The 25064-nt window shown below is 32.2% G+C and overlaps 2 protein-coding genes across 3 annotated transcripts in view; both read left to right on the top strand.

Moving 5' to 3' along the window:
- LOC129913718 (chaoptin) overlaps nucleotides 1–17180 on the top strand; it is a 150179-nt gene extending 132999 nt beyond the window's left edge. The window contains exons 1-5 of one of the 2 annotated variants that reach the window (XM_055992526.1): nucleotides 1379–1490; nucleotides 1568–1712; nucleotides 12676–12786; nucleotides 12929–16190; nucleotides 16865–17179. In XM_055992526.1, the coding sequence (XP_055848501.1) occupies nucleotides 1600–1712; nucleotides 12676–12786; nucleotides 12929–16190; nucleotides 16865–17050 (3672 nt within the window). In that variant the 5' untranslated portion in view covers nucleotides 1379–1490; nucleotides 1568–1599 and the 3' untranslated portion in view covers nucleotides 17051–17179. Of the gene's footprint in view, nucleotides 1–1378; nucleotides 1491–1567; nucleotides 1713–12675; nucleotides 12787–12928; nucleotides 16191–16864 lie in introns of those variants that run through there. The other variant, XM_055992525.1, reaches the window with a different exon arrangement.
- Nucleotides 1–25064, top strand: part of LOC129913734 (transcription elongation factor S-II) — a 409451-nt gene that overhangs the window by 152634 nt on the left and 231753 nt on the right. The gene's annotated exons all lie outside the window — the stretch shown is intronic.

Here is a 25064-nt window from a genome sequence, read left to right on the forward strand (position 1 = left end):
ACACCGATTCGAGGACGAAGCAGCAAGAGAGACTGACTGAGAGAGAGGCAGAATGGAATGGATGGTGTGACGTTGCACGTTTGTCACTGAAAATAAAGCTAATTAGGCTGTGATCCTGCTTGAGAATTTTTTTGCAATTTTCTTTTTTTTGTCTGTGGGAATTTCTTGTTGAACAGTTTGATTGCTTCCAAAAAATATGGCAACGACCGTAGACAACGACGACAGTGGCAACGATAACAACTCTCACTGTGGGGCGCTTAAAGTGGTGTCAGTGTTTATTGTTAATCCTGTCTGTCAGGATTATATTATGCCTGAACTGAAAAGGATTTAGTTATTTTTAGAAAAAAAAGGCATGAATGAAAAAATGTAGACACTAAAGCTGTTGATGGATGGTTTACCTAGGTATAAGTTTTCGAAGCAAAATTTCAAAATATTGCATTAATTTTTTTAAGAACTCAATTGAATTAAGATATTTTTTTTGAGAATTTTTAGAAAATAATAATTTTTAATTGATTATACCACTATTTCGATGCAACTGCAACCAACTTTATTGGAGCGGCAAAAATCATTGCCTACAGTGAGGCGCAAATTAATTTGTTATTATTTTAAGAGTGAAATCTATTTTATTGTTATTTGGTTTGTTAAACAGAACACAGTACGGAAAATGTGTGTTTTATAATTTTCATTATAATTTTATGTTTCGTGTTTTATAATTCGCATCGAGTTATTACAAAAAATATTTTAAGGAGATATGGAAAATTGTTTTGTTACAATAAAGTTTTATCTTAAAAAGTGGTTTAAAACTCCGATTTTGAACCGTGATTTCATAATTGTTTTTTGTGTTTTTTAACATTCACGTTCCTTAGGATTTCTTCACATCAGATAGATTAATGAAGCTAACATCATATACCTATTTAAATGGATATGATTTTGGGAGTCGGACACAATCCCAAAAAAATGAATCCAAAAAAAACCAGAATCCCGAAAATCCATAATCCCAAAAAACAAGAATCCCAAAAATTATATAAAATAAAAAGTTTGCGAAAATTTTTCATTTTATATAATTTTTCAGGATTTCGGGATTCTATGTTTTCGGGATTTCAGGTTTTCGGAATTTTGGATTTTCGGGATTCTGAATTTTTGTTATTCCTTATTCTGGTTTTTGGGACTTTGGGTTTTCAGGATTTCCGTTTTCCCTGTGATTTTACTAAGGAAATCTGTGGTTTTAGTGGAAAAACCAGCGATTGACAAGAGTTATTCACGATTTAACTGGGGGTAATTTTCTCTAAACGGCTCTTGATTTCACTGGTAACAATATTTTAACGAGAAAATAAACTTTTTTAAAAATCGATAAATCTATTTTCAAAACAAAAAACTAAAACTATGTAATAAATCAATTTTCAGTTTAAAAACTAAATAATTTAAGAGATTTTCGCTTCGGAAATTTTTGACGAAAATAAATCCTTTACAGACATTTCTCATTACAATTTGTATGCAATAAATTTGTATTCAAACAAATCAACAATTTTTATTTGAATTCTCTTTTTTCTTATTTTATTCTTTTCAGAATTTGTTCACAGTTCAGTGAGATACATTGAAATGTCACATACACATTTGCAAAGTGTCGACGATGAGACATTCCAAGGACTTCGCTTGAAAACGCTTAAACTGATTGACAATGAATTGCAGGATATATCTGATCGGAGTTTTAGGTAAGAAAAAAATAAATACAAATACTGTCTGATGGCAATTATTGGCTAGACATTGATTGAAGTACAACAAATAAAAAAAAAAGAGTGTGTGTACACATGTACACGCGACTGAAGTTATACTTCTCATTCAGTATATGTAAATGAATTTCATTTGATATTTTTAATTTCTATTATTAAATTAATTAATCCACACTTCGTTTTTTTACATTTTTATCAAGTAAACAATAAATTAATTCTTTCATCCTCCTTGCGCCCATGTAGTTTTCAATTTATTCTGTGAAATTTACTCATGTTGTGCGGTTCAGAACGTACGGTATATGCTTAACGAAAGTAAATGAATTGCGCATAAAATGTGCGATATGGTAATTTTATGAGAATTGTGTGTGCTTCAGCACTAGTAGTAGCAATATGGAACTTGCAGGGTTGCTACAAAGCTCAAAAGTGAGCTGAGCTCAGCTCACAGCTCAGCTCAAATTTTGAGCTAGCTCACTTTTTTTTAGTAAAATATTTCTTTTTTTATCATAAAAAAAAATTCCGGTACAATCCGGTTTTTCGACTATTTTCAAAATTCCGAGAAAATCGCGTTTGAAAGTTGGGGTAAATTTATTTTTTCGAAAAATCCCCGAGTCTTTGAACGCTCCTGGAAGTTAAACTACTTGAGAGCAATTTTTGGGAGTGATGCCAAATGATAGCTTGTGTCATGGGCCTACGCTTTGCACATTGTCAGATTTTTAAAAACTCGCCTTCCATGTTAAACCACCACATCATGCCTTTTTTTCAGAATGGTGCCTATTTTTTTTTTTACTTTTAAGTTCTCCCGGTTTGAGAACGCGTGGACCTACAGGGAGTTGTACCCAAATGTAGGTTAGAGTCCCCGCTACCTTTTGGCATCAAAAATTTTATTTTCATTTTCTTCAAAATTCCGCGATATAGGCGTTGGAAGTTGGGGGCGCGAAAAAACTTCAGGGAGCTGAACGCTTTGATCTAGAGGCAGGGGAGTGGTGACATATGAAAGCTTATATTCTCAGCTACCCGATAGTGGTATAATCTGGTTTTTCGATTTTTTTCAAAATTCCGAGAAAATCGCGTTTGAAGGTTGGGGTAAAATTTTTGTTCGAAAAATCCCCGAATCTTTAAACGCTCCTGGAAGCTAAACCGCTTAAGAAAAAATTTTTGGGAGTTGGGAGTTGGGAGTGATGCCAAATGATAGCTTGTGTCATGGGCCTACGCTTTGCACATTGTCAGATTTTTAAAAACTCGCCTTCCATGTTAAACCGCCACATCATGCCTATTTTTTCAGAATCGTGCCTATTTTTTTTTTTTACTTTTAAGTTCTCCCGGTTTGAGAACGCGTGGACCTACAGGGGTGGGAGTTGTACCCAAATGTAGTCCCCGCTACCTTTTGGCATCAAAAAATTTTTTTTCATTTTCTTCAAAATTTCGAGATATAGGCGTTGGAAGTTGGGGCGCTCACTTCCAGCTCAACTCAAATGAGCTAAGCTATGGTACCTAGCTCAAATTTGAGCAGAGCTGTGAGCTGAGCTGAAATGTAAGCTTTTAGCAACTCTGGCAACTTGCCACATGGAAATTATCACACGCAACTTGCCACATGCAACTTGCCACATGCAACTTGCCACATACAACTTGCCACATGAAACATGTAACTCGCAACGTGTTGTGTGTTTTATGTTTGTGTCATAATCCCTTTGACATTCTTGTCAAAAAGTAAATTTTCATACCCACCCTCCCATAAGAAGTATAACTTCAAAAATATATATACAAATCCTTCTTATCCTTGTGAAAATAATTCTCTGTCACACCTTCAAGTAGAGACAAGTCATCATTTTGTATCTCTCAAAAAGACGAGTTTACACAAATTTGCATCGGTATCTAGATGCATAAATAATTTAAACGCTATAGAATGTTTAGTTGAGTGTGTGAAGGATACTTAAATGTCCTGGCTAGTCACGAAATGATGGGGGTATTTTTTTTTTTTTTTTCTATTTCAAAAAAGAACTTGGTATAGTCCATTTAAGGACACATAATATAAAGACCAGCAAAACGCATCATGACTTTTCTACAAATTCAAGTGGTGCATCTTTTCTTATATATCTACATTTATATAGTGAGAAAGATATTATCCTTTTAAAGAGGTATCTTGTAGCTATTTTCTATGGTAACATTTTTATCTTTGACACGTGACATGTTTGTGTCAGGTATCAACTGGGGTTGGTGTCCTTAAAGATTTATATCTCTCAACGACGACGACACGATGGGGACATCTCCATGTTGGACATAATTTTCATTGAAGCAAGAAAAATTGCGTGTTGAAGAGAAAGGAGCGAGTGTGTGTCTAGACTTTTTTTTAGTTTAGGATATCTTCTGTCTGTCTACAGAGTAGGTCATATATGAATACAAGGAAGTATGCAAATATTCATCAAGTTGAGCTCTTCGCATTGTACAATACCATTTCTACCCTGTGTTGAATATGAATGTGCGCAAGAAAAAAACTTTTGTTCAATATTTACTCAAAGTTTTTGTTATATCTACAAAACTAAACTTATATTTCTCTAACATTGCATTTTGCCTTATTCTTTTGAGATAGACACGTTAGTTAAAGATAAATTTTATGAGATTTCTATTTGTCTTTTGTGAAACAAACATAAACTTATGTGTTTGTATAAGAAATTGCGTATCTTATTTAGGTATAAAGGATTTAGATTTTCTTGACCGAATTTGAATTGAGATAGAAAAGCTTGACCATAAGAAACGCACAATGGTCATCTTGAAGGTCAATTAAATGTTTAAAATAAGTATTTTCAATTCAAAGAAAATCCTTTGAATTTCCATTTTTTGTTTGTAAAAGTTTAACTCCAAGGATAATAATTATGTCAAGATGTATACAATTGTACAATTTATTTAACCTTCTGAGATGTTTGCAGAAAATGTAAATAATATGAATTTTCATATTTCCCGACATTCACATAATTATTTGATAGAGTTAAGCATATTAATGCAACCATATGAATTAAATTAAACGCCGAGTTAAGTCAACAGTTTTGGAGATGTTGATTCCTCCCAGGATCCATCTTAAACTAAAAATAAGCTTCTAATATAAATTTAGACTTATATTTAATTTGCATTGCCCAACTGTCCTTAATCACTAAAAATTAGGGCCTTAGAGATAACGATATAGCATTCTTAAATCAAAACTCTTCTAAAATTAAAATAGTAAGAAACTTCGTTCTTGTTGATTCTCATAGATTCGAGGTACCAAAAAATAAAATTTATAAAATTTCTTCAAAAGCTCTGCTTTAGATTAACAAAAGTTAAATATTTAATGGAAAAACGTACTCAAAACCAGTTTTCCTGTTCCTGGTGTTATATTGAACTTCATAGAATGAAAAAAAAAAATAAATAGGTGAAGTTAAAAAAAAAAAAATGATACTGAAACGAAATTATAAAATATAGAAAACTATGATGGTTTATTCTTCGAGTTTTTGATTTACTTAGACTTATTTCATTTGCATTGCTCAACTGTCCTTAATCATTGAAAATAAGGCCTTTGGAGGTAAGGATAAGGATATAGCATTTTTGATTCTCATGGATTCGAGGTACCAAAATAAATTAATAAAATTTTTTTCGAAAGCTCTGTTTTTGATTAACAAAAAGTAAATATTTAATGGGTTCCCAAAACCAGTATTCCTATTTAATAGTGTTCTTCAGAATGAAAAAAAAAAAAAATAAATAAAGTTCTAAAAAAAAAAAAAAAACAAAAATACTGAAACGAAAAAAAATAAAAATCTTTATATATAAAACTTCCAGAATGAAAAAAAAAATTAAATAAAGTTCTCAAAAAAAAAAAAAAAATACTGTAATGAAATTATGAAATAGAGAAAAATCCTCCATGAAACAAAAATTAATTAGAAAATTTTCAAAAAAAAAACAAGCAAAAACAAAAAACCAATTAACTTTATACCGCATAAAACTGATCAAATCCCTGCAAAAATACATATAAAACAAAAATAACTGTGCAAAAGCCAAACAAAAATTTATTCCATTTCTGGCCTCCCAAAGGATCAATTAGGATAATATTCCTCGAGTGTTTTATAATATTCAAATCAATATACACACAGAAATCCATATACATATATATAAAAAAAAAACAACAACAACAACTAAAAAAAAAGCAAAATATTCAAAATAGGTCAGCCATCAAAAATTGGCTTTATCCGGAAGCATCAAAAAATATTTGAAATACTTAAAATTAACAACAAAAATTTAATATGAAAATGAAAAACGGATTGAGGTTATATCGTTGCTGATGCCTTCGCTTCTTCATCCCTGAATAGTCAGTTCTCTGTATATATTTGTATGTATAATAATGATGCTTTTGTTGTGATAGTTGTTTTAAAATAACATCATGTCCTGCAGGTTTTATTATGCGGTTTCATTATTATATAAGTCCCTCGGGCCTTTAGGCAATATAAGGTCAATTTTCATTGTTTATATACAAAAAAAAAAGAAAACAACCTCTTTTTTTTTTTTGCTTTTAATATTTTGATGCCGAAAATTTAACCATTTTTTTTTTCGTTCATCATCGATGGAAAATTCACGTCTGCATGTTTATATATACATTTTATTTTTTTTTTTTTTTCATTTTGCGGAAATTGCCTGAATGCAAAAATACTTTATTTTCTTTCATTCATCCGGGATATTTTAGATATATACCTACCCGGGGCATGTCCTGTCCGAAAATATACCGATAAAAGCTCACAAAATTTACAAATCGATCCATTGGACCACATCATAGAGGCGCAGAAACAGCAGCAGAGCATCACTTCGGATGGATTAGCATAGTGGGGCCATTTTAACCATCATCATCAGCATCATCGCCATCATCAAGAGAATGATGATAAAGGATGTGCCATCACGGATAAACGGGTAAAAGCACTCACTAACGTTAGAGTAACCACCGAGACCGAGAAGAGGGGTATAATGCTGATTGTTGAAAAACGCCAAGAATGTTTTATAAAATGCAGCGATTTTTTTTTTTTTTGTATTTTACTATTCGCTGTTATCTCTCTATCTCTTTCTTCTTTGTTTAATAAAAACGAACGGAAACACGCCGCGGTGCAGAAAAAGAAGGACAACAGTAAATTGTGGTTAGATCAGGGAGGGAGGAAACTATTTTCCAAAATTCTACACAAAGGACCAAAAATTGGATTAAGGCGAGTAGTGCGGTATAAAGAAGAACACAATATCGTTTGGGGTTGGGAGGAAAATAGAAAACATCCCTTTGCCAAAAAATCTTCACAAACCGGAACCAATATGATGATGGTTATTACCATCATATGTATTCTAATATAACAACTTCCAGCCATTTGGATTGTCTATTATTATTGCTATTTCAGGACATCCTCGACGTCGACGTCGTCATCGTCATTTGAAATGATGATGATGATGATGATGGTCAAAAATGATCACACAAGCTGCATCATAACCTCAAACCTTCATATAGTCGTCGTTGTTGTCATCTTCATCCCCCTCCCAACCCTGACCCGGATGATAGTGATGCCTGTTAGAAAGGTTTGGACAAATTTTCCGTTGTTGCAACATGCACTTCAATAGATTTTGGCTACCATCACACATACATACATAAGTACTTTTACTTACGACTCATGTGTTTGGTGTATCTATATGTTGATAGAGAAAACATTGCTATTGCTACTGCTGCTGCTGTTGTTGCAGCTTTTGAGCCAGACAATTCAATCATTGAATTGTTTGGCTTCCACTTGAATGAGAATTGAATGGATTCTGGTCTTCTCTGTGACTTTGTCCGGAAGACACATCAGCAGTGCAGTATTGGGAGTGTATATAAAGAGTTTGTGGTCATAATAGCCTCTGGAATATAACCACTATATGACTACTCTCCTCGTAGTATTCGAAGGAAAGAGAGTGGAATTTTTATTTTTAGGGCCAATTGAATGAAGGAAAAACGACCACACATGTATCTGTGGTGGTTCTAAATTTTTCTCAATCAAAAGTAGAATTTGAAAGTTGTGAATGATGTTCGGACAGACGTTTTGACAAAATTGTTTACTGCACACAGGTTTTTCTAGTATCGATTTAACAGCCTTTCTGTTTAATTGGGAATTGTAGATTACATAACTCATGATATGAATGCTTTGTTACTCATTCAAAAGTAGAGACGTTTATAAGTCGTGGATATTGAACAACAATTTTCAAATTCATAGCAATTCTTTGGTGGTACCTACTCCTTTTTTTTTTTTTTTTGAAAAAGTGATGACGCGCCTCTAAGGGGCAATATCTCACAAGTCCGAGTGAAAAAGTATTTAGCCCCCATAACACTAAAACAGTTGCAATATTTCTGCATGGTTTTCACAGACAAATTATTTGAAAAGACCTGAAAAAGCATCAGCAACAGTTTATATGTATCATATTGAAATGGTCACTTGAATCTATGAGAATCAACAAGAACGAAGTTTTTAACTATTTTATTTATTTTATACTTTTTATTTCTAGGCACTTTATAAAAGCTTATTTATAAAAAGAATTGAGATTAGTACTTCTGCATAGTTTTCTCATGTAAAAGTTGTTTCCACGAAAAAAAAAAAAACTAGACGATTAATTTATATATTTTATCCGTTCAAATAATTGATAGATATGTAAAAGTGATTTCAGGGAGTTTGTAAATTGTAAAAAGACTTTTCCATAAAAAACGAAAATGTATTTTTTTAAGATTTTCAGAAAAACAAAAACATGATAATTTTCGTGATTCATGTACAAAAATAATTAGTCGCGTCGTTCAATCAAAGGTTCCAATTCCTTGTGTTTTGATAATAATAAAACAAAGCTTCATTGTCATTATTTGTATACCCAAATTTTTTATTTATTTTCAACTCAATAAAATACATCAGTCTTTTTGCTTAAAATTAATTAAATCCACTAGGACCTTGCCAAAAGACCAAAACCACTGATTCAATTTTTTCCAAAACCAAGCCAAAATCAACAATGAATCCTATGAGAAGAGAATACAAAAAAAAAAAAGTAGTAGGTAGAAGAATTCCACAAAAATAGGCTGTTGAATCTGTCGGGAGAGAGTCTCATACATATATCTCATCTAGTTGTGTGATGTCGTTGGGAGCCTTGACAAATAGCGCACTTCAAAAACCACATCCAGAGGATAAGTTGACAGAAATTCGGTTTGGCACACAAACAGAACAGAGAGAGTGCCAGCCAAACGAGCCAACATTTCACCTAACTGCACTTCACAGTTTTTTTTTTACACCATATACCAATACATCTAGACCAGAAGAGTTGGAGGTGGAGGTGAAAAGGAAGGATACATTTTTTCCATACATATATCCTTTTAGGTATTTTTTTTTTTTGGAAAATATTTATCTCTGTGTGAGGCATCTTCACAAATTTACATTTACTCTGTAGAGTTGTGGAGAGATGTGGCTCTGAGACAAGTGTGAAAAAACGGTTCTTTTCCAACCGCCTGCACTTTTGCTACTTCTGCTTTCTATTTTCTGATGATGTACCTATTCACTGTGTGTGTATGTTTGAAAGTGTGTTTGCTTTGCGCAACTTGCAAGGATGTTTAAGGACCATGGACTGTAATATGGATGCATATTAAATCCGGGTAAACCTTCATTTGCTTGGGGTTTTCGCTAGTTTATATACAGAGAAGCAGCGCACAGAGACGAAAAACTTTCAAGTGAGCAAAAATTCTTCCACTTTAGTCCACATGGGCGAGCAAATGTGTGAACTGTCATATTGTAGGATACCGCGGAGGTCCTATCCTATTTATCCGCACAAACACATATACACATCAGCCTATGAATTTTCCGCCATGTCACAGTATTGATGATGCTGCCTTGTGCCTGGTTATAGACAACTACAACTCTGCCTGGTGGAAGTTTACACTCTTCACAAGGATATCCACCTTAGGGAATTTGTAGTTTTGTTTTTTGGTTAGATGTTGTTTTTTTCTGTTTTGTTTTTTTTTTTTTTGTCCTATGACGCGATGGGACCATGGCGCAAAACGTCCTTCTAATTGGTTTTATGTAAATTCCATGTGTGTAGCTGCGGTAACTTACTATACTGTGGCAAAGAAAAGAAAAAGCAAAAAAAAAAAAAATACCAAAAGTTGGCGAACATTTTTATTTTTGCATTTTACACTTCAGTGTCACCTAGTTTGCTCCTTGTGCAATCCTGTGGGAGGTCGTTTTTGGCTGGCTGGAGGTTTTGTGGCAGTAGCACAGTGCAGATGGAAAGGTGACGAAAAAATGTAAAAAAAAAAATATAGTATAAATGGAAATGGCAAGAATCATCCAAGTGACATAATATTAAATTCAAAGGAATTTTCATTTAGTTTTTTTGGAGAATTGCAAAGTGAGGATGTCCCATAGTAAAATTCAGGACTCACGACGATGGAGACCTAGAGACGAAGACGATGTGGCAAAAAGGGGAATAAGAACAAGGCCAGAGAGTAAAGTGTAAAAAGTCTGAGTTTGAAGTTTTCTACTATATTTATGGATGACTGGGCTTTTGCTGCCTGCGATTGAAGTTTTTTGTTCTTTTGTGTTTTTTTTTTTTTTTTTCATTACTTTAAAAAAAAAGGTAAAAGGACACTTTTTTTTTGTGGCACCATAGTCGTCTTCGTCGTCGTCGTAGTGGCTCGTGATTCGTGAATGAGGAAAAGTATTTTTTTGCATGGTTGCACAAAATGTAATTGGTTAGACTTTTTTTTTATTTTTGCTTTTTTGTAGGTCGCTTTGGGTTTTGGGATATATCACGGGAAGAAATTCATTTTTTTGCTTTTAAGTGAAAAGAGTAGAAATGGAATGAAGGTTATTTATATTTCATTATTCTTTTAAAGGACATTACCTATGCATAAGGAAGAATATACATACATACATAAAATGTGGAATTGATGGGATTTGAAATTTAAATGGAAGTTTAGAGTTTTATGTCTGCTTGATTGATGGTAAATTTGTGAATAGGAGCTCTAAAAATTGCTTACATTTTTGCAAGTGAAGGTTCTTACTTTGGCAGATCCTATCTTGTCATGGAAAGTACTTCTTGTCATACCCTTTCCAATTTAGCAACAAAAAAAAAAATCGGCCCTCTACTCCTCTTTCCAAAAGATCTTACCAAAATAAGGTAGGTCACTAGACCTTGGGCCTCCATGAACTAGTTGCATTTACATTTTTGCAATCATATTGAACGACGTCTAATTTATGTCGAGCAATATCATTTTTATTGCTGTTTTTCTGTTTTCTTATAATTCACACTGTGTTTTGACAAGAAATCAGTAAAAAGTTAAATTCAATTAGGGGTCATTGAAGGTTTTTTAATACATCTTATTTGTCCTAATATTTCTTCTTAAAAATCATTCTTTTACTAACAATTAAAAAAAAGAAAAACAAACTACACCTTGTTCAAGGACACAACAATCTGTGTGTCCTACATTCGTGTGTGCAGTATAATCTACCTAAACACGGTGAGTGAAGTAAACAAAAAAAGTAGTGTCACTTTGTGATGATTGCGTGCTAAAAACAAATCTGAAAATACACCAGGACAATGTCATCACACATGAAACAAAAAAAATTACACACATACATTCAAAAAAAGGACATTTTATGTCTAAAAATAACAAAACAAAAAAACTCTTTCTGTGTCAAATTTGCCTCGAAAACTTCTCTTTCTCTTTTTTTTCTGTTTGTGTAAAAACGGAGTGGCGTTTTGTCGCTATGCAGCTGGATTTTTATATCATTCATTTGTTCATATACCCCGCGTAAAAAAAAAGAACTGACAGCTTGATGGGTTCAGGGGAAGTTGTTTGCATTAAACAAAAAAAAAATTTAAAAAAAAAACCTTATCATCCTTGCGAGCTCAGCGACTTGATGATAAATTGTATCATCACGATGATGATGTGGGTCTTTTGAACTAAGTATGAAACAGAAAAAAAAAATCTTTTCTATGACTAATGAATATGATGATGATGTTAATTGCGAAACATTTTTTTGCTTGCTTTTATCTTATAGATGATACTCCTACACAAGAATATTTTATTAATTAATAAAGCGGAAAATTCTCATAACCTATAGGATTACACGTGGGCGGAAATTGTAATTAGTGGTTTGTTTGAGTTTATCAATTTATTCAATAGAAAATTTCATTTATTGATTAACTTGAAGACGAGAAAAATATTGTATCGATAATTAATTTTTCTTGAAGAAAAAAAAAAAAAAAAAACACTGCTGCAAAAATTTATATTTCATATTGAATTGGTCATTCAAATCCATGAGACAACAAGAACGAAGTTTTAACTATTTTTACTTTCAATGCTGCATTGGTTTTGCAGATCATTTTTATTTCTAGCCGCTTATGCCAATTGATGTGATTTATGAATAAAAAGAATTTGTTTTTCAATATGATTTCCTCATTTAACCTCGAAAGGAAATTGTTTCAACAAAAAAACTCACTCACATAATTTGGTCACTCAAATCCATGAGAATCAACAAGCACGAATTTAATATTCAGTTTGTTTACCACATTGAATTGGTCCCTTGAATCCATGAGAATTAACAAGAACGAAGTTTTTTTATCATCATAATTTGCATTGATTTCGTCAATAGTTTACATCTCAAGACTTTAATTAATGATAAAAAACGAGTTTAATGTATGGAATGAATTCAGCCTTCTATTGAAATAGAAGCTTTCTTTGGATGTTAACCTTGAAGGGAAACATTTTTTACGAAAAAATCTTAATGCATCACTTACATATATAATTCTTTCACTCTACTTTTGATAGATTTATGAAAATGACAGTTCTCTTCCCTCTCTTAAATAAAATATAAACTTTTTTTTAAAAAAAACTTAAACCCGCAGCTAACCTATCATTTTCCTTGCAACTCTTGTCATATTTCAGCACGATGACACATTCTCTTATGACGTTGGATATATCTGGTAACAGAATGCAACATATTCCCTTGGATGCATTGCAGAAGTTGCATTCGTTGACACGTTTAGTTGCACAACGGTAAGTAGCAAACATATGACGTACACATATAAAAGCGACCCCACATTTTGTTTTATTCTAGTTCTTATGTCATTTCAAACTATATTTGCCCTTCTTTTATATAGTTTTTTTTTTTTCTTCTTTTCTTATTTATTCTTCTCAGTAATCACATAACTACTCTTGACGGTAATTGGGAGAGTCTTTTTGACACGTTGCGGAGTTTGCATCTTTCTGGAAACGAAATAACTGAAATTGCATTGAATTCACATGATGGTGGAAATTCATCATCATCTCCATTTGGATCACATTATCCAATGGCTGTACAGGGTGTTCAAACATCATCGGCATCAACTTCGTCATCTATGAACTCAATTTCGGGTCACAATCATATAACCCGTCCATTTTCAAGGCTACAAAAGCTTTTATGGCTTGACTTGAGCAATAATCGGATTTACCACATTGGTTCAAATTTTCTCCCCCGAAGTTTGGTAACCATAGATTTGTCCAGCAACTTACTGGCAAGTTTTCCTCAGCAGCTATTTGAACATCTCTTCGGTTTGAGAATTGTTTCACTCAGGGATAATCTAATCCGGAGTGTCCAGAATAAAGAAACCGTTCGATTGGTGCGAATGCATTTGGAAAAACTCGATTTGGGAATGAATCTTATCGAAGTCATAGAGTCCGATTGGTTCCAGAACAATTATAGCGACGTTCATGTGAGAGCTTTGAATTTGGAGAAAAATTTCATTCGTCATTTGCCTCCAGGTGCATTTAAAGGAACTGGAATTGTCCATTTGGTTTTGGCATTCAATGCAATTGAAAGAATCCATGTCAATGCTTTCGATGGAATAACTGAAACTTTGGAATATCTAGATTTGGAGAGAAATGAGTTAAGTGCAGTTCCTGGGGCTATAAAATCTCTACACAAGCTGAAATATCTGTATCTTACGTCGAATAATATCTGTCAATTGTCAAATCTTCCCGAGTTTGCTGGTAACCTTCGGGTACTCAGTTTGAGTGGAAATAATTTCTCAGTGATTCCCATCAATGCCTTGAGAAATTTCACCGAACTATCATATCTCAATATGGGATACAATACAATCACTGAAATTCCCGAGAATATATTCACTGTTTGGGGAAGTCAGTTGCAAACGATTCTGTTGAGGAACAACAAAATTACCCATCTTCATTTGGGGTCCTTTAACGGCTTAGATCAGATTAAGGAAATCAGTTTGAGTTTCAACGACATTACTATCACCAATCCGTATGTTTTTGAAAATGTCTCCCAGACTTTGAAAATTCTCGAACTGTCATTCGCTGTCTTTCCCGCCAGAAGCCTGGAATCTATCGACCCTTTAGAAGCTCTGAGTCCTCTCACCGAACTCATGTGGCTTGGCTTGGACAACAACAATCTCAAGGCATTATCAAATGAATCTTTTGCAGCTATGAAAGAACTCAGCTACATCAATCTCGGATTCAACCATCTTAAACAGATTCCACAAGGTCTATTCATTCCAGAAATCCACCGACACTTGGTAGAAATTGATCTCTCCTATAACTCAATCGAAAGCCTACCTTTTAGAGCTTTTTATAACTTGGGTGATCTACAGACCATCAATATTCAGTCCAATAAAATCCGTTCGATAGACCGGCATGCCTTTTTCAACTTAGAGTTCCTGCGGTCCATTGACATGTCCTTCAATCGGCTTAAAAATATATCACATGGAGCTTTAAGCTTCATGCCAAGTTTGGCCAGTCTTGACTTGACTCATAACTCCCTCTGCATGTTGTCGCTAAAAATGTTTCATTACGTGTCGAATGCTTCAACACCTCTGCGACTCAACATAAGTCACAACCAAATTGCCATATTTGATGATGAACTGAGCTCATACATGTACATCTATCATCTAGACGTTAGCCATAATCTGATATCGAATAGTCTTAGTTTCAGTAATCTTGGAAACACCCTGCGAATTTTGAATCTAATGAACAATGAACTATCGTCTCTGGGAAATCATGCGTTTGGTGATTTGGAATTTCTAGAGGTTTTAAATTTGTCTTATAACAACATAAGTTCCCTGCGTCGAAGGAGTTTTCAGGGCCTCAATAGCCTACAAGAACTTGATCTGAGTAACAATCGTCTTGATCAATTGCAAGTCGAACAGTTTTCCAATCTTCGAAAATTGCGAATTCTACGAATACGGAACAATCACCTGCGAGCTCTTCCCCGAGAGGTTTTCATGAACACCCGTTTGGAATATCTTGACATTTCGCATAACTTTTTGACAGTTTGGCCAGTTCCAGCATTCACTGACGTCGGATTCACCTTGCGGAGCATACAATTTGTAGCAAATACATTGGAATACTTGGATTCAAGCATGTTTATAAACTCTCAATTCCTGTTTGATTTGAATTTATCTCAAAACAAGATCACAGTGTTGCCAGATAACACTTTTACGTTCCTAACCAATTTGACTAATTTGGATCTCAGCTTTAATCCACTGGTGACGAGTAATTTGCGAGAGGTTTTCATTCATACGCCCAGAGTTCGACGCTTGAATATCCAAGGAATGGGTTTGTATGTTCTGCCACCATTGAATCTGCCCTTTTTGTCCCATCTCGATGTGAGTGGGAATCATCTGCAAGAGATTTCATCGCTTCATGCTATGCGAATGTTGAGGTTCCTGGATGTGTCGCGAAATAAAGTGACCAATATAAGCAGCGTTGTGGATCATCTTCCAAGTTCTCTGAGAGTGTTGGATTTAGCTCACAATCCTATCCGACGGATAACAGTGCATGACATGATAGGCTTGCGACACTTGAGTGAGTTGAATATTCTCGATGTTAAGGTTGCCAATCCAATTGGATTCTCCAAATTGCGAAGTCTTCGTCGATTGCATATGTCATCGGCAGCAAATTTGGGTGAAATTGTATCACGCATTCCGGGTCTTCAAGAGTTACGAATCCATGCTGTCGAATCGAATATTGGAGGAAGTTTACTTGCGAAACTTGTGAACAATACAAAACTAAATGAAGTCGAATTGTATGGTACCAATGTGCAGACAATAAGCAGTGATGCTTTGGAAGGTCTTGCCCGCAGTCATAAACTTACTGTCCGGATAAGACATACAAAGATTTCTGATCTTCCGCCGGGTATTTTTTATACTTTGCGTTCGGTGCCACATTTATCGATTGATATTTCGGATAACCGGATAAACGCATTGGCAGCGGATAGTTTTTATCCGAATAAGACGTATTGGGATACAGTTGGTACAAGGAGCATAATGGGTGGTTTAGATACATCGAATAATCCGCTGGAATGTGAATGTGGATTAGTGTGGTTCGGGCATTGGCTAAGGAGATGGCTGCGAGAATCGGCGCAGATACGAGTTATACCTAAGGACGATATGAGGCGAATGGTGCAGGTGAGTTTTATTTGTTAACGATAAAGTATTGACTAAGCTGAAAATATTTAGATATTTATAATAATCTTGATTCAGGGGGTTTTATAATATCCGGATAAACGATTCCCTATGTATTTGAAAAACTTTTTTTTTCCAAATTTCAAATACACATACATATCGACCAGCTTATCCAAATTAAATTCAAGTCCGCATTCAATCAAAACCTTAAATTATTCCGATAAATATCTATTTCCGATATTAATTTTTATTTAATAGCATCTTGAGCTAATTTAACACAAAGGTTATCCGATATTCAAAAAGGTTATCCAAACATCAAAATAGCGTTATCCGTTTACATAAACAGATATTTTCAAGTGTTTTTAATGTTTGAATAGATTTTCCCAGTACTGTTCGATTATCCAGACTGATAAAATGCCATTATCCGTTTTCTTAAATGGATATTTACAAGTATTTTTAATGCTTGAATAGATTTTTAAAGTACTCTGCGATTATCCGGATACGAAAACTTGCCAAAACTTTCAAATGCAATCTAAATGTTAGACATTATTTAATTATATTCACGTGTTAGTTCTTTCTATGTTATAAAAACGGATAAAAACAAACTATTTAATTTTTATTTCAACCTAGATATACACAAGTTAAATCCACTGTTTTCTTTTTTTCTTTTATTATAGCGTGCCCGAGCAAATACCTGCCATGATCCAACCACCGGTAAGAAGCTTCCCATATTGGAAATATTCCCGGAAGACTTACTTTGCCAAGCGAGTGCTTTGAGCAGTTCCAGTGCAAAACTATTTCTCATCTCATTTGCTGCTACAGTACTGCCCATATTTATGGTATCACTCCGGTTTTTCTCATAATAATTATTATTATAAAAATTAAAAAAAATTAGATTTTAATTAAAATTTAAATATAATATATAAATTTATATAAAAAAAAAAATACATAAAATGCATTGAGAAAAAGGCTGTAATATACACTTACCATGTTAAACAAATTGGAGTGATATTGTAAAAAAAAAAAAAAAACAAAACATATAAATAAATTTTTAAATTATGAAGAAATGTCCTATAACGACCAAAGAAAAAAAGAAAAACAAACAAATTTGGTTAATTGTAAATAATAAACAAAATGTAAATAATAATAATAATAATTAAATTAGAACAAAAAAAACACGAATTAAAATATAATATTAACGTTAAATACTAATAACAAAAAACACTGTAGTTAAATTTTATGATAAAATATAAGAAAAAAAACACGATAATTTAAAAAAAAGGGCAATGATTCCTAAAAGATTAATTTTAAATATAAAATTGATTTAAATAAAATATAAAATAAAATATAACAATAACATGTAAATATTTAACACTAAATAGTTGAAGCAAACAAAAAATATCTGGACTAATTGCATAAGTTAAATTACAAAAAAAAAATAATTATGTTTCTTTTGTTTAGTAGCAAAATTATACAAAAAATTATTAAATGCACCAAATTTAAATTATTTTTTGTTTAAATATGTCTATTTTCAATGCATTCCTTTAAAATAATTAAAAAAATAATGATTTTTCATTCAAATAATTTTTAAAAAATTTGTAATTTTTAGTTAAATTTTTCACAAAATAACAATTAACAAAGGTCAATTTGAGTAGCATAAATATTTTCATATCTATTTCCTATCACTAAATAAAAAAAAACAAACATTATATTATTTTTATCTAGATAAGTTATTAATTTTAAGAAAATCAATTTAATTAAAATTTAGTTTAGCATTAGATTTAAATAAAACACCACAAAAATATAACAACAATAATAAAATGATTAAAAAAAAACATGAATGAAAAATATTTTTAAAATGACAATCGTGATATTAATTGTAGAACTGCAATTTGTCAGAAATAAATTAAAAATAAACAAAAAAAAATACATTGCTTCACAAGAACAACAATTTTTTTACTATGTTTTTCAAATTTAATTTATAGTTAAAGAAAATACTGTTTTTTATAAAAAATAAGAAAGAAAAAACTTAAATAAATAAAAAATCAACTATTAAAATTAATGAAATATTAATAAAAAAAAAAAAACTAAGAAGCAAAAAATATAGGGACTCATGACTTGATTGAAAATTATAATATAAAAAAAACAAAATTTAAACATAATAGCCCACTACTAATTTTAATGAAATTTTAAACTTAAATACAAATTAAAAGAAAAATGTTTAGTTATATAAATATAATAAAAAAATAAACAAGAAATATAATAATAATTCTTAATAATAACAATGTCTACTATTATGGCATGCAATTAATTTATTTAACAAAACAAAAAACACTAATTTAATAAGAAATTAATACAGAAAAAATACATATAGAAATATTATAAAATTAAATTTAATAACAACAAAAAAATAATATTTTTAACAAAACGAAGAGAAAAACAATAAAATAAAAATTTTAAAATTAAGAAAATAAATATAAAAAATTAAATGTGTTTTATTTAAAAGTTTTTAAGTTGAAATTTTTACTGGAGCAAAATTATACAATCTTATAAATTGAAAAAAAAAAAATATTCGAATTGCAAAATTTCTGCAACAAGATGTCAAAAGAGATTTAAGGAGACCTTTTTTAAAAATCTTAAACCAAAATAATACAAAAAAAGGAAAGGCCCGTGCACTAGAAACTCACATCTTTCAAACAAAATGCGGTCTCAACCAAGGAGCTTCAGCATCAATCTCTCTCTTAGTCAGCTGCTTCCATTTTCTCATTCCAAGATCGTTGTAGTCACCTTCCACTTGCATGAGAAACCTAAGACGTGATTTTTCTGCTACTGCACCGCCTTTCTGGGTTGTAGTTGAAAGCTACCTGACTACGGTGAAGTCAAAATTAGGGTTCTGTATCTGACTAGAATGTATGTATGTTCATCTCTGACATTATAGCTCCTAAAGTATTTATTTTGAATTTGAAAAATGAGGTATCGTTGGAACCTTCTTGATTGTCCGCTGATTATTGTCTATAGTAACATCACATGAAACAGAAAATGGCGCCCTCTAGAGACTAAAGTCATAAGCAATTTTTGATTAACTCGCAGAACTCAAGTTGCTGGCATGATGTAGAGATTGTAATCAAAGATTTAAGTAGGTATGAAGTTTTAGTCGGAGATCGCAGACATGAGTTGAGATGATTAATTAGCAAATTTGAGTCGCAGAGCCAACTCGCAGAATTGAGTTCTTATATAAAATTATTTTTATAACGAAGAAAATTACTCAAACCGACCTTGTTTTAATTTCGTCTTTTTTAATTTTTGTCGGGAATTTTGAGACAAGACGAGGAAGAAAGAGATACAGATCTACGGTATTAGACCCTTGAATGTTTTACTTAGAATTCCCAGCTTTCTTTGATCTTTCTAATTTTTTTCCTGGAAGAACTTTTTAATTTCCGGCTTAGTTAAATATTATTTTTAAAGCTAGTTAAATTTTCGCATTTAAATGAAATGTCCACCTAATTTAAAACCCTCATTTTTTTCAAGTAATGTGGCTCTTAATTGATAAGTTATATTTTGATGCCCAAAATAATTTAAAAAAATTAAGTCTATCATTGAAAATTTAATCATTTTAAAATCCTTCTTTAACGAACAAAATCCTCGAACCTTTTTTTCTTTAAAAAACAAAAAAAAAATCTTAACCAAAATGACCTTCCATAACTCAGCAGATTATTGAGATGATTAATAAATCAGTCCATAAATTCTCTTTCCAAAAAAAAAAAAAAAAAAACAAGACAAAAAAATTGCTACCCTGCTAACATTTTTGTTCTTTGGCTAAAATATCCTTCAACATCCTGACAACAAAAATAACCTCCTATAGCATTTCAGCATCAACCCCAATCAGCAATGTTGTAAATTTCCATCCAAGCGAGGCAATTAAAAAAAAAAAAGAAAGATTTTTTTTCTCCAAGAATTAAGAGAAAAAAAATATATCTTCAGTTTACTTTTCCTTGTCCTTCTTGATTCGTTTAATCTTTTTCTTTTTTTTTTTTCTTTTTGTCATTGAAACACAATTTTGCAACAATAAAAAAAGAAAAGACGAAAAAAAAAACAAACACAAACGGACAATGTCATATCCTTGTTCTCACTCATTGCCCTTAAGGCTACATAGCGGCCAGCATCAGTTTCGTCCCGTGTCGTCGAGCTATGTGTCCTGATTTTTTTTAAAAAACGCCTATGCGCGTCTGGACAAGGAATGTTTTATATCAAGCTCTCCTCCAGCACACCCACAGAGCCAGGAGGCTTCCATCACTTGGGTGAGTTGTGTACAAGAATCCATGAATTCCATCTCCGACCTTCATAGAATCGCCTAATTGTTTAAATATGAATCTTTACCACCCTCCTTTCTCTCTTCTTCAACAAGCAAATCGACTCTACCAAGTTTTATGTTTCTGACAGAAAGGAACAATTGAAAGGATAGTCGGGGTTCGGTCGGACGGTGGCGACTTCAACTGAGTTACCCCGGGGATAATAATGTCAAACATATAATGAATCCTCTTGCAAAGAGAAAACAACAAAAAAATAACGCAAACAAAAAAAAGGACGAAAAAAAAGCAGCAGACAAACCGGAGTAGATATTTCTATCGTTTGCTTTATGGATGAGAAATTTATGGGGCTTAAAAGTTTATGGCGGAAACAAGAAGAGTTGTTTTTATGTTGTCCTCTTAGAGAAGGATGAGGACAGAAAAAGACTCTACCAAGGACATGCAGACAACACAAAAAAACAACAACAAACTGGTGGTGACTGCTGAATACCCAACAGCAGCTTTATATAACAGCAGGTGAACCTGAACATGTGGATTAACTATTTTGTTGCCTTAAGATGTCAGTATAAAATTTATTGAAATTTACTGCTTTTCAAACTTGAGGTTTTGAAGGATTAAGGTAGGTTTATGTTGAAGAAAAAAAAAAACTTTTATCAATATTTCAACCACGAAATCAATATACCCGATGTGTTGAGAAGGAATAGAGAGCATATTTGTCCGGCTCCGAAGGACCAAATGGTGATTTGAATCAAATATTCTTGGTTTCTTTTTTTTATTTCCTTCTTTTGGTGTAGTAAGTAAGGAATATTGGAAAAAAAGGACCAAATTACCAAATCAATGAAAAGATTGAGAAGGAGAGGGGGGGGAAATATAAAATGTCCTTTATTCGGTCCCAACTGGTTGACAGGCAAGCGCGACGCTAAGGAAAAAGAAATCAGTAAAAACTTGATATTAAATTATTCAAACTGTCTTGAGACATCCTTCTTAATCTTCAGGGACTTTAATATCCAATGAGCTGCTACTATGTTCAATTCAAAGATGGATGAATGGAGTGAAATGGATCTTTAGGGTAAACAAAACAAAGAAAAAAACTCATCCTACTAAAATGTAATTAGAACTTTTTTGTATACCTTTTCCTGATGACCTCCCCCGTGAAAATAAAATTCACTTTAAGGACTCGCAACATTTCATCCTTATATTTATTTTTTTTTTTTTTGGCTTAAATTTGAAGAAAAAAAAGAAAGAACTTTGGATGGACTTGTCGTCGGGAAAATTTATGTGGTTTCCCACAGGGTAAGGAATAATATTTTTCGACATCCCTTGGGGGAGGGGATGGGTTCTAAACGTGTGTAGATGAGGGTGTTTTTGTGGGTTTATATAGCTATATAGAGCTCTCGACCTATGCCTACCTTCATGAGTGTGTATAATGTTAGAGCATATAAAAGTTGCTATTTTCCATAAAAGGACTTAGAGTATCATTTAAAAGATTAAGGTTTTTGTTTTGCCCCCTTCTCCCCTATTTTTATTATAAGAGAGTTAGTCTTTAGTGGGATGGGTGTTTGGTCATGGGCCAAGCCCATGTGTATACATTAAATATATGCGGGGGCTACTTTTCACTTTTGGATATTATACAACAGGATGGCAGGAAAAGGACGAAAAGGATATGTATTTCTTATCCTTATGGTAATATGGATATAGGGGTTTTTCGATTCTTTTTTTTTGTTTGTTTTGGTTTTGTTGTTTTTCTTTGTTGTTTGTCGCTCATGTGGGCTTGAAGAAAAGGTGAAAACTTGATACCATTGGGAAAAATAGAGAAAGAAATCTTCAGGTTAAAGTTGCACCATTTTCATATATGTATACAATTAGGATTCGTTTTCAGTCTATTTTGTTTGTTGTTTTGTTTTTATTAAGGATATGTGAGTAACGAGTGTAGGAAGGGTTTTGGTTGATGTTTTGCTTACGCAGGATCTTATAGATTTGTGGGGGAAAGTCTTTGTTTTTTGCTCTTGTTTTTTTTCGGTATCTATAAATTCTTTAAACGGATTGTAGTCTTATTCAAATGGGCAAGGATTCAAAGGAAAATATTAAATAACCAAAAACTTGTGTTTGGGTCATTGAAGAGTCACGCATTTAGGCTAGAGTCTTGATTTCAAGCAAATGAAAAACCTATTCAAGCGACACAGACGTTTAGGTCACTAGGTTCAAACAAAATCCTAATATGTGCGAAAACTTCTACTATTTGTCCATAACCATCGACAGAGGCATTAAAAGAGAGGTCTCTTAAAGATTTATTATTTGATTAAAGCCAAAAAAGTCTTAAATTTCTGGATAATGAATTATTTGCAAGCGAATTATTTTACCAAATATTTTCGGATTAAAGTCTCGAAACAAGATTTGGCTTACAGATAAGAGCTCACAATGAATAGGCCTATCCATTTAAGTAAAAAAATTACAAATCTATTTTTTTAAGATTTTCGCGAAAAAATCAAGGTTCCCTTGCCAAAAAATAATGACTTTTCAAAAAAGTTCTCTTAATCCATTTAATGATACATCAAAAGAAAGGCCTCTTTGAGCTCTATTCATAACTGAAAACCAAAAGTTTTTTGGATGTCTTGTTGCTGAAATATTTGAGATCGAAATATTTTTTTTTTCTTAAATTCGGAATTTTTGTTTTCTTTCATTCGGAAATAGATATTTTCGGATTTAAGTCTAGAAACAAGATTTGGTTTACAGATATGAGCTCACAATAAAAAGGACTATTCATTTATGTAAAAAAATTACAAATCTATTTTTTTAAGATTTTCGCGAAAAAATCAAGGTTAACCCCTTGCCTAAAAATAATGAATTTTCAAAAAAGTTTTCTTAATCCATTTAATGATACATCAAAAGAAAGGCCTCTTTGAGATCTATTCATAACTGAAAACCAAAAGTTTTTTGGATGTCTTGTTGCTGAAATATTTGAGATCGAAATATTTTTTTTTTCTTAAATTCGGAATTTTTGTTTTCTTTCATTCGGAAATAGATATTTTCGAAACAAAGTCTCGGAACAAGATTTGGTTTACAGATATGAGCTCACAGTAAAAAGGCCTATTCATTTATGTAAAAAAATTACAAATCTATTTTTTTAAGATTTTCGCGAAAAAATCAAGGTTAACCCCTTGCCTAAAAATAATGAATTTTCAAAAAAGTTCTCTTAATCCATTTAATGATACATCAAAAGAAAGGCCTCTTTGAGCTCTATTCATAACTGAAAACCAAAAGTTTTTTGGATGTCTTGTTGCTGAAATATTTGAGATCGAAATATTTTTTTTTTCTTAAATTCGGAATTTTTGTTTTCTTTCATTCGGAAATAGATATTTTCGAAACAAAGTCTCGGAACAAGATTTGGTTTACAGATATGAGCTCACAGTAAAAAGGCCTATTCATTTATGTAAAAAAATTACAAATCTATTTTTTTAAGATTTTCGCGAAAAAATCAAGGTTAACCCCTTGCCTAAAAATAATGAATTTTCAAAAAAGTTCTCTTAATCCATTTAATGATACATCAAAAGAAAGGCCTCTTTGAGATCTATTCATAACTGAAAACCAAAAGTTTCTTGGACGTCTTGTTGCTGAAATAGGTTTTTGCAATCGAAATATTTTTTTTTCTTGAATTCGAAATTTTTGTTTTCTTTGATTCGGAAGTAGATATTTTCGGATTAAAGTCTCGAAACAAGATTTGGTTTACAGATATGAGCTCACAATAAGAAGGCCTTTCCATTTATGTAAAAAAATTACAAATCTATTTTTTTAAGATTTTCGCTAAAAAATCAAGGTTAACCCGTTGCCTAGAAATAAGTGCATTTCCTAAACAAGTCCCCCAAATCCGCCTTTATAATTTTTTCTTGAGCATAATATGCCTAAGGAGATTACAGAATTGAAAAAGTTACTGAACTTAAAGCTTGACTTTTTCACGTTTTCAAATAATCTTTGTATTATTTTAGATAACTAACTCTGATTTGGTCTAATGATGGCATTTTTATTCCACAAATCTTTTAAATCTTCAATTTATTGAGAGTACACTTTGTATAAACACGTTCATCTTAAAAAAAAAATAAAAAATAAACAGATAGACGTTAAAAAAAGTATCCAATCCTTTTCTGTTAATAAATCGTACGTGGTTCAATAAATTTTCAATCCATTACCGCGCACAACCCAAGAATAACTCATTTTCCAATTCACTTTAAGGTGTAATCTTTTTTATTCTCAAAAATTGTCTTCTCCTTCTTCTCTACATCAGATACACCCAAAAGATAGATGCTATTCATAATTTCCCAATTTCTTCCAGAATTTGCAGACAATTTTTTTTTTCTTAAGACGAGAGATTGAAAAAAATCTTTTGTTAACCTAAAAGTTTTGAATCTGAATTTTTCGTCAAAGTTCTGTGTTTTTTTCTGCCGCCAGGGGTCTTGGAGCATGCTCTGCTTTTGACTATCAAACTTATTATTTATTCATTGTTCGTCGTCCGCGTTCATTTGCCTTTTTTTTTCAGCGCCCAAAAAGAAATCCTTTGCGAAGCACTTTAAGAAGA

The sequence above is a fragment of the Episyrphus balteatus genome, chromosome 3 (assembly GCF_945859705.1).
Source record: "Episyrphus balteatus chromosome 3, idEpiBalt1.1, whole genome shotgun sequence".
Taxonomy (NCBI): domain Eukaryota; kingdom Metazoa; phylum Arthropoda; class Insecta; order Diptera; family Syrphidae; genus Episyrphus; species Episyrphus balteatus.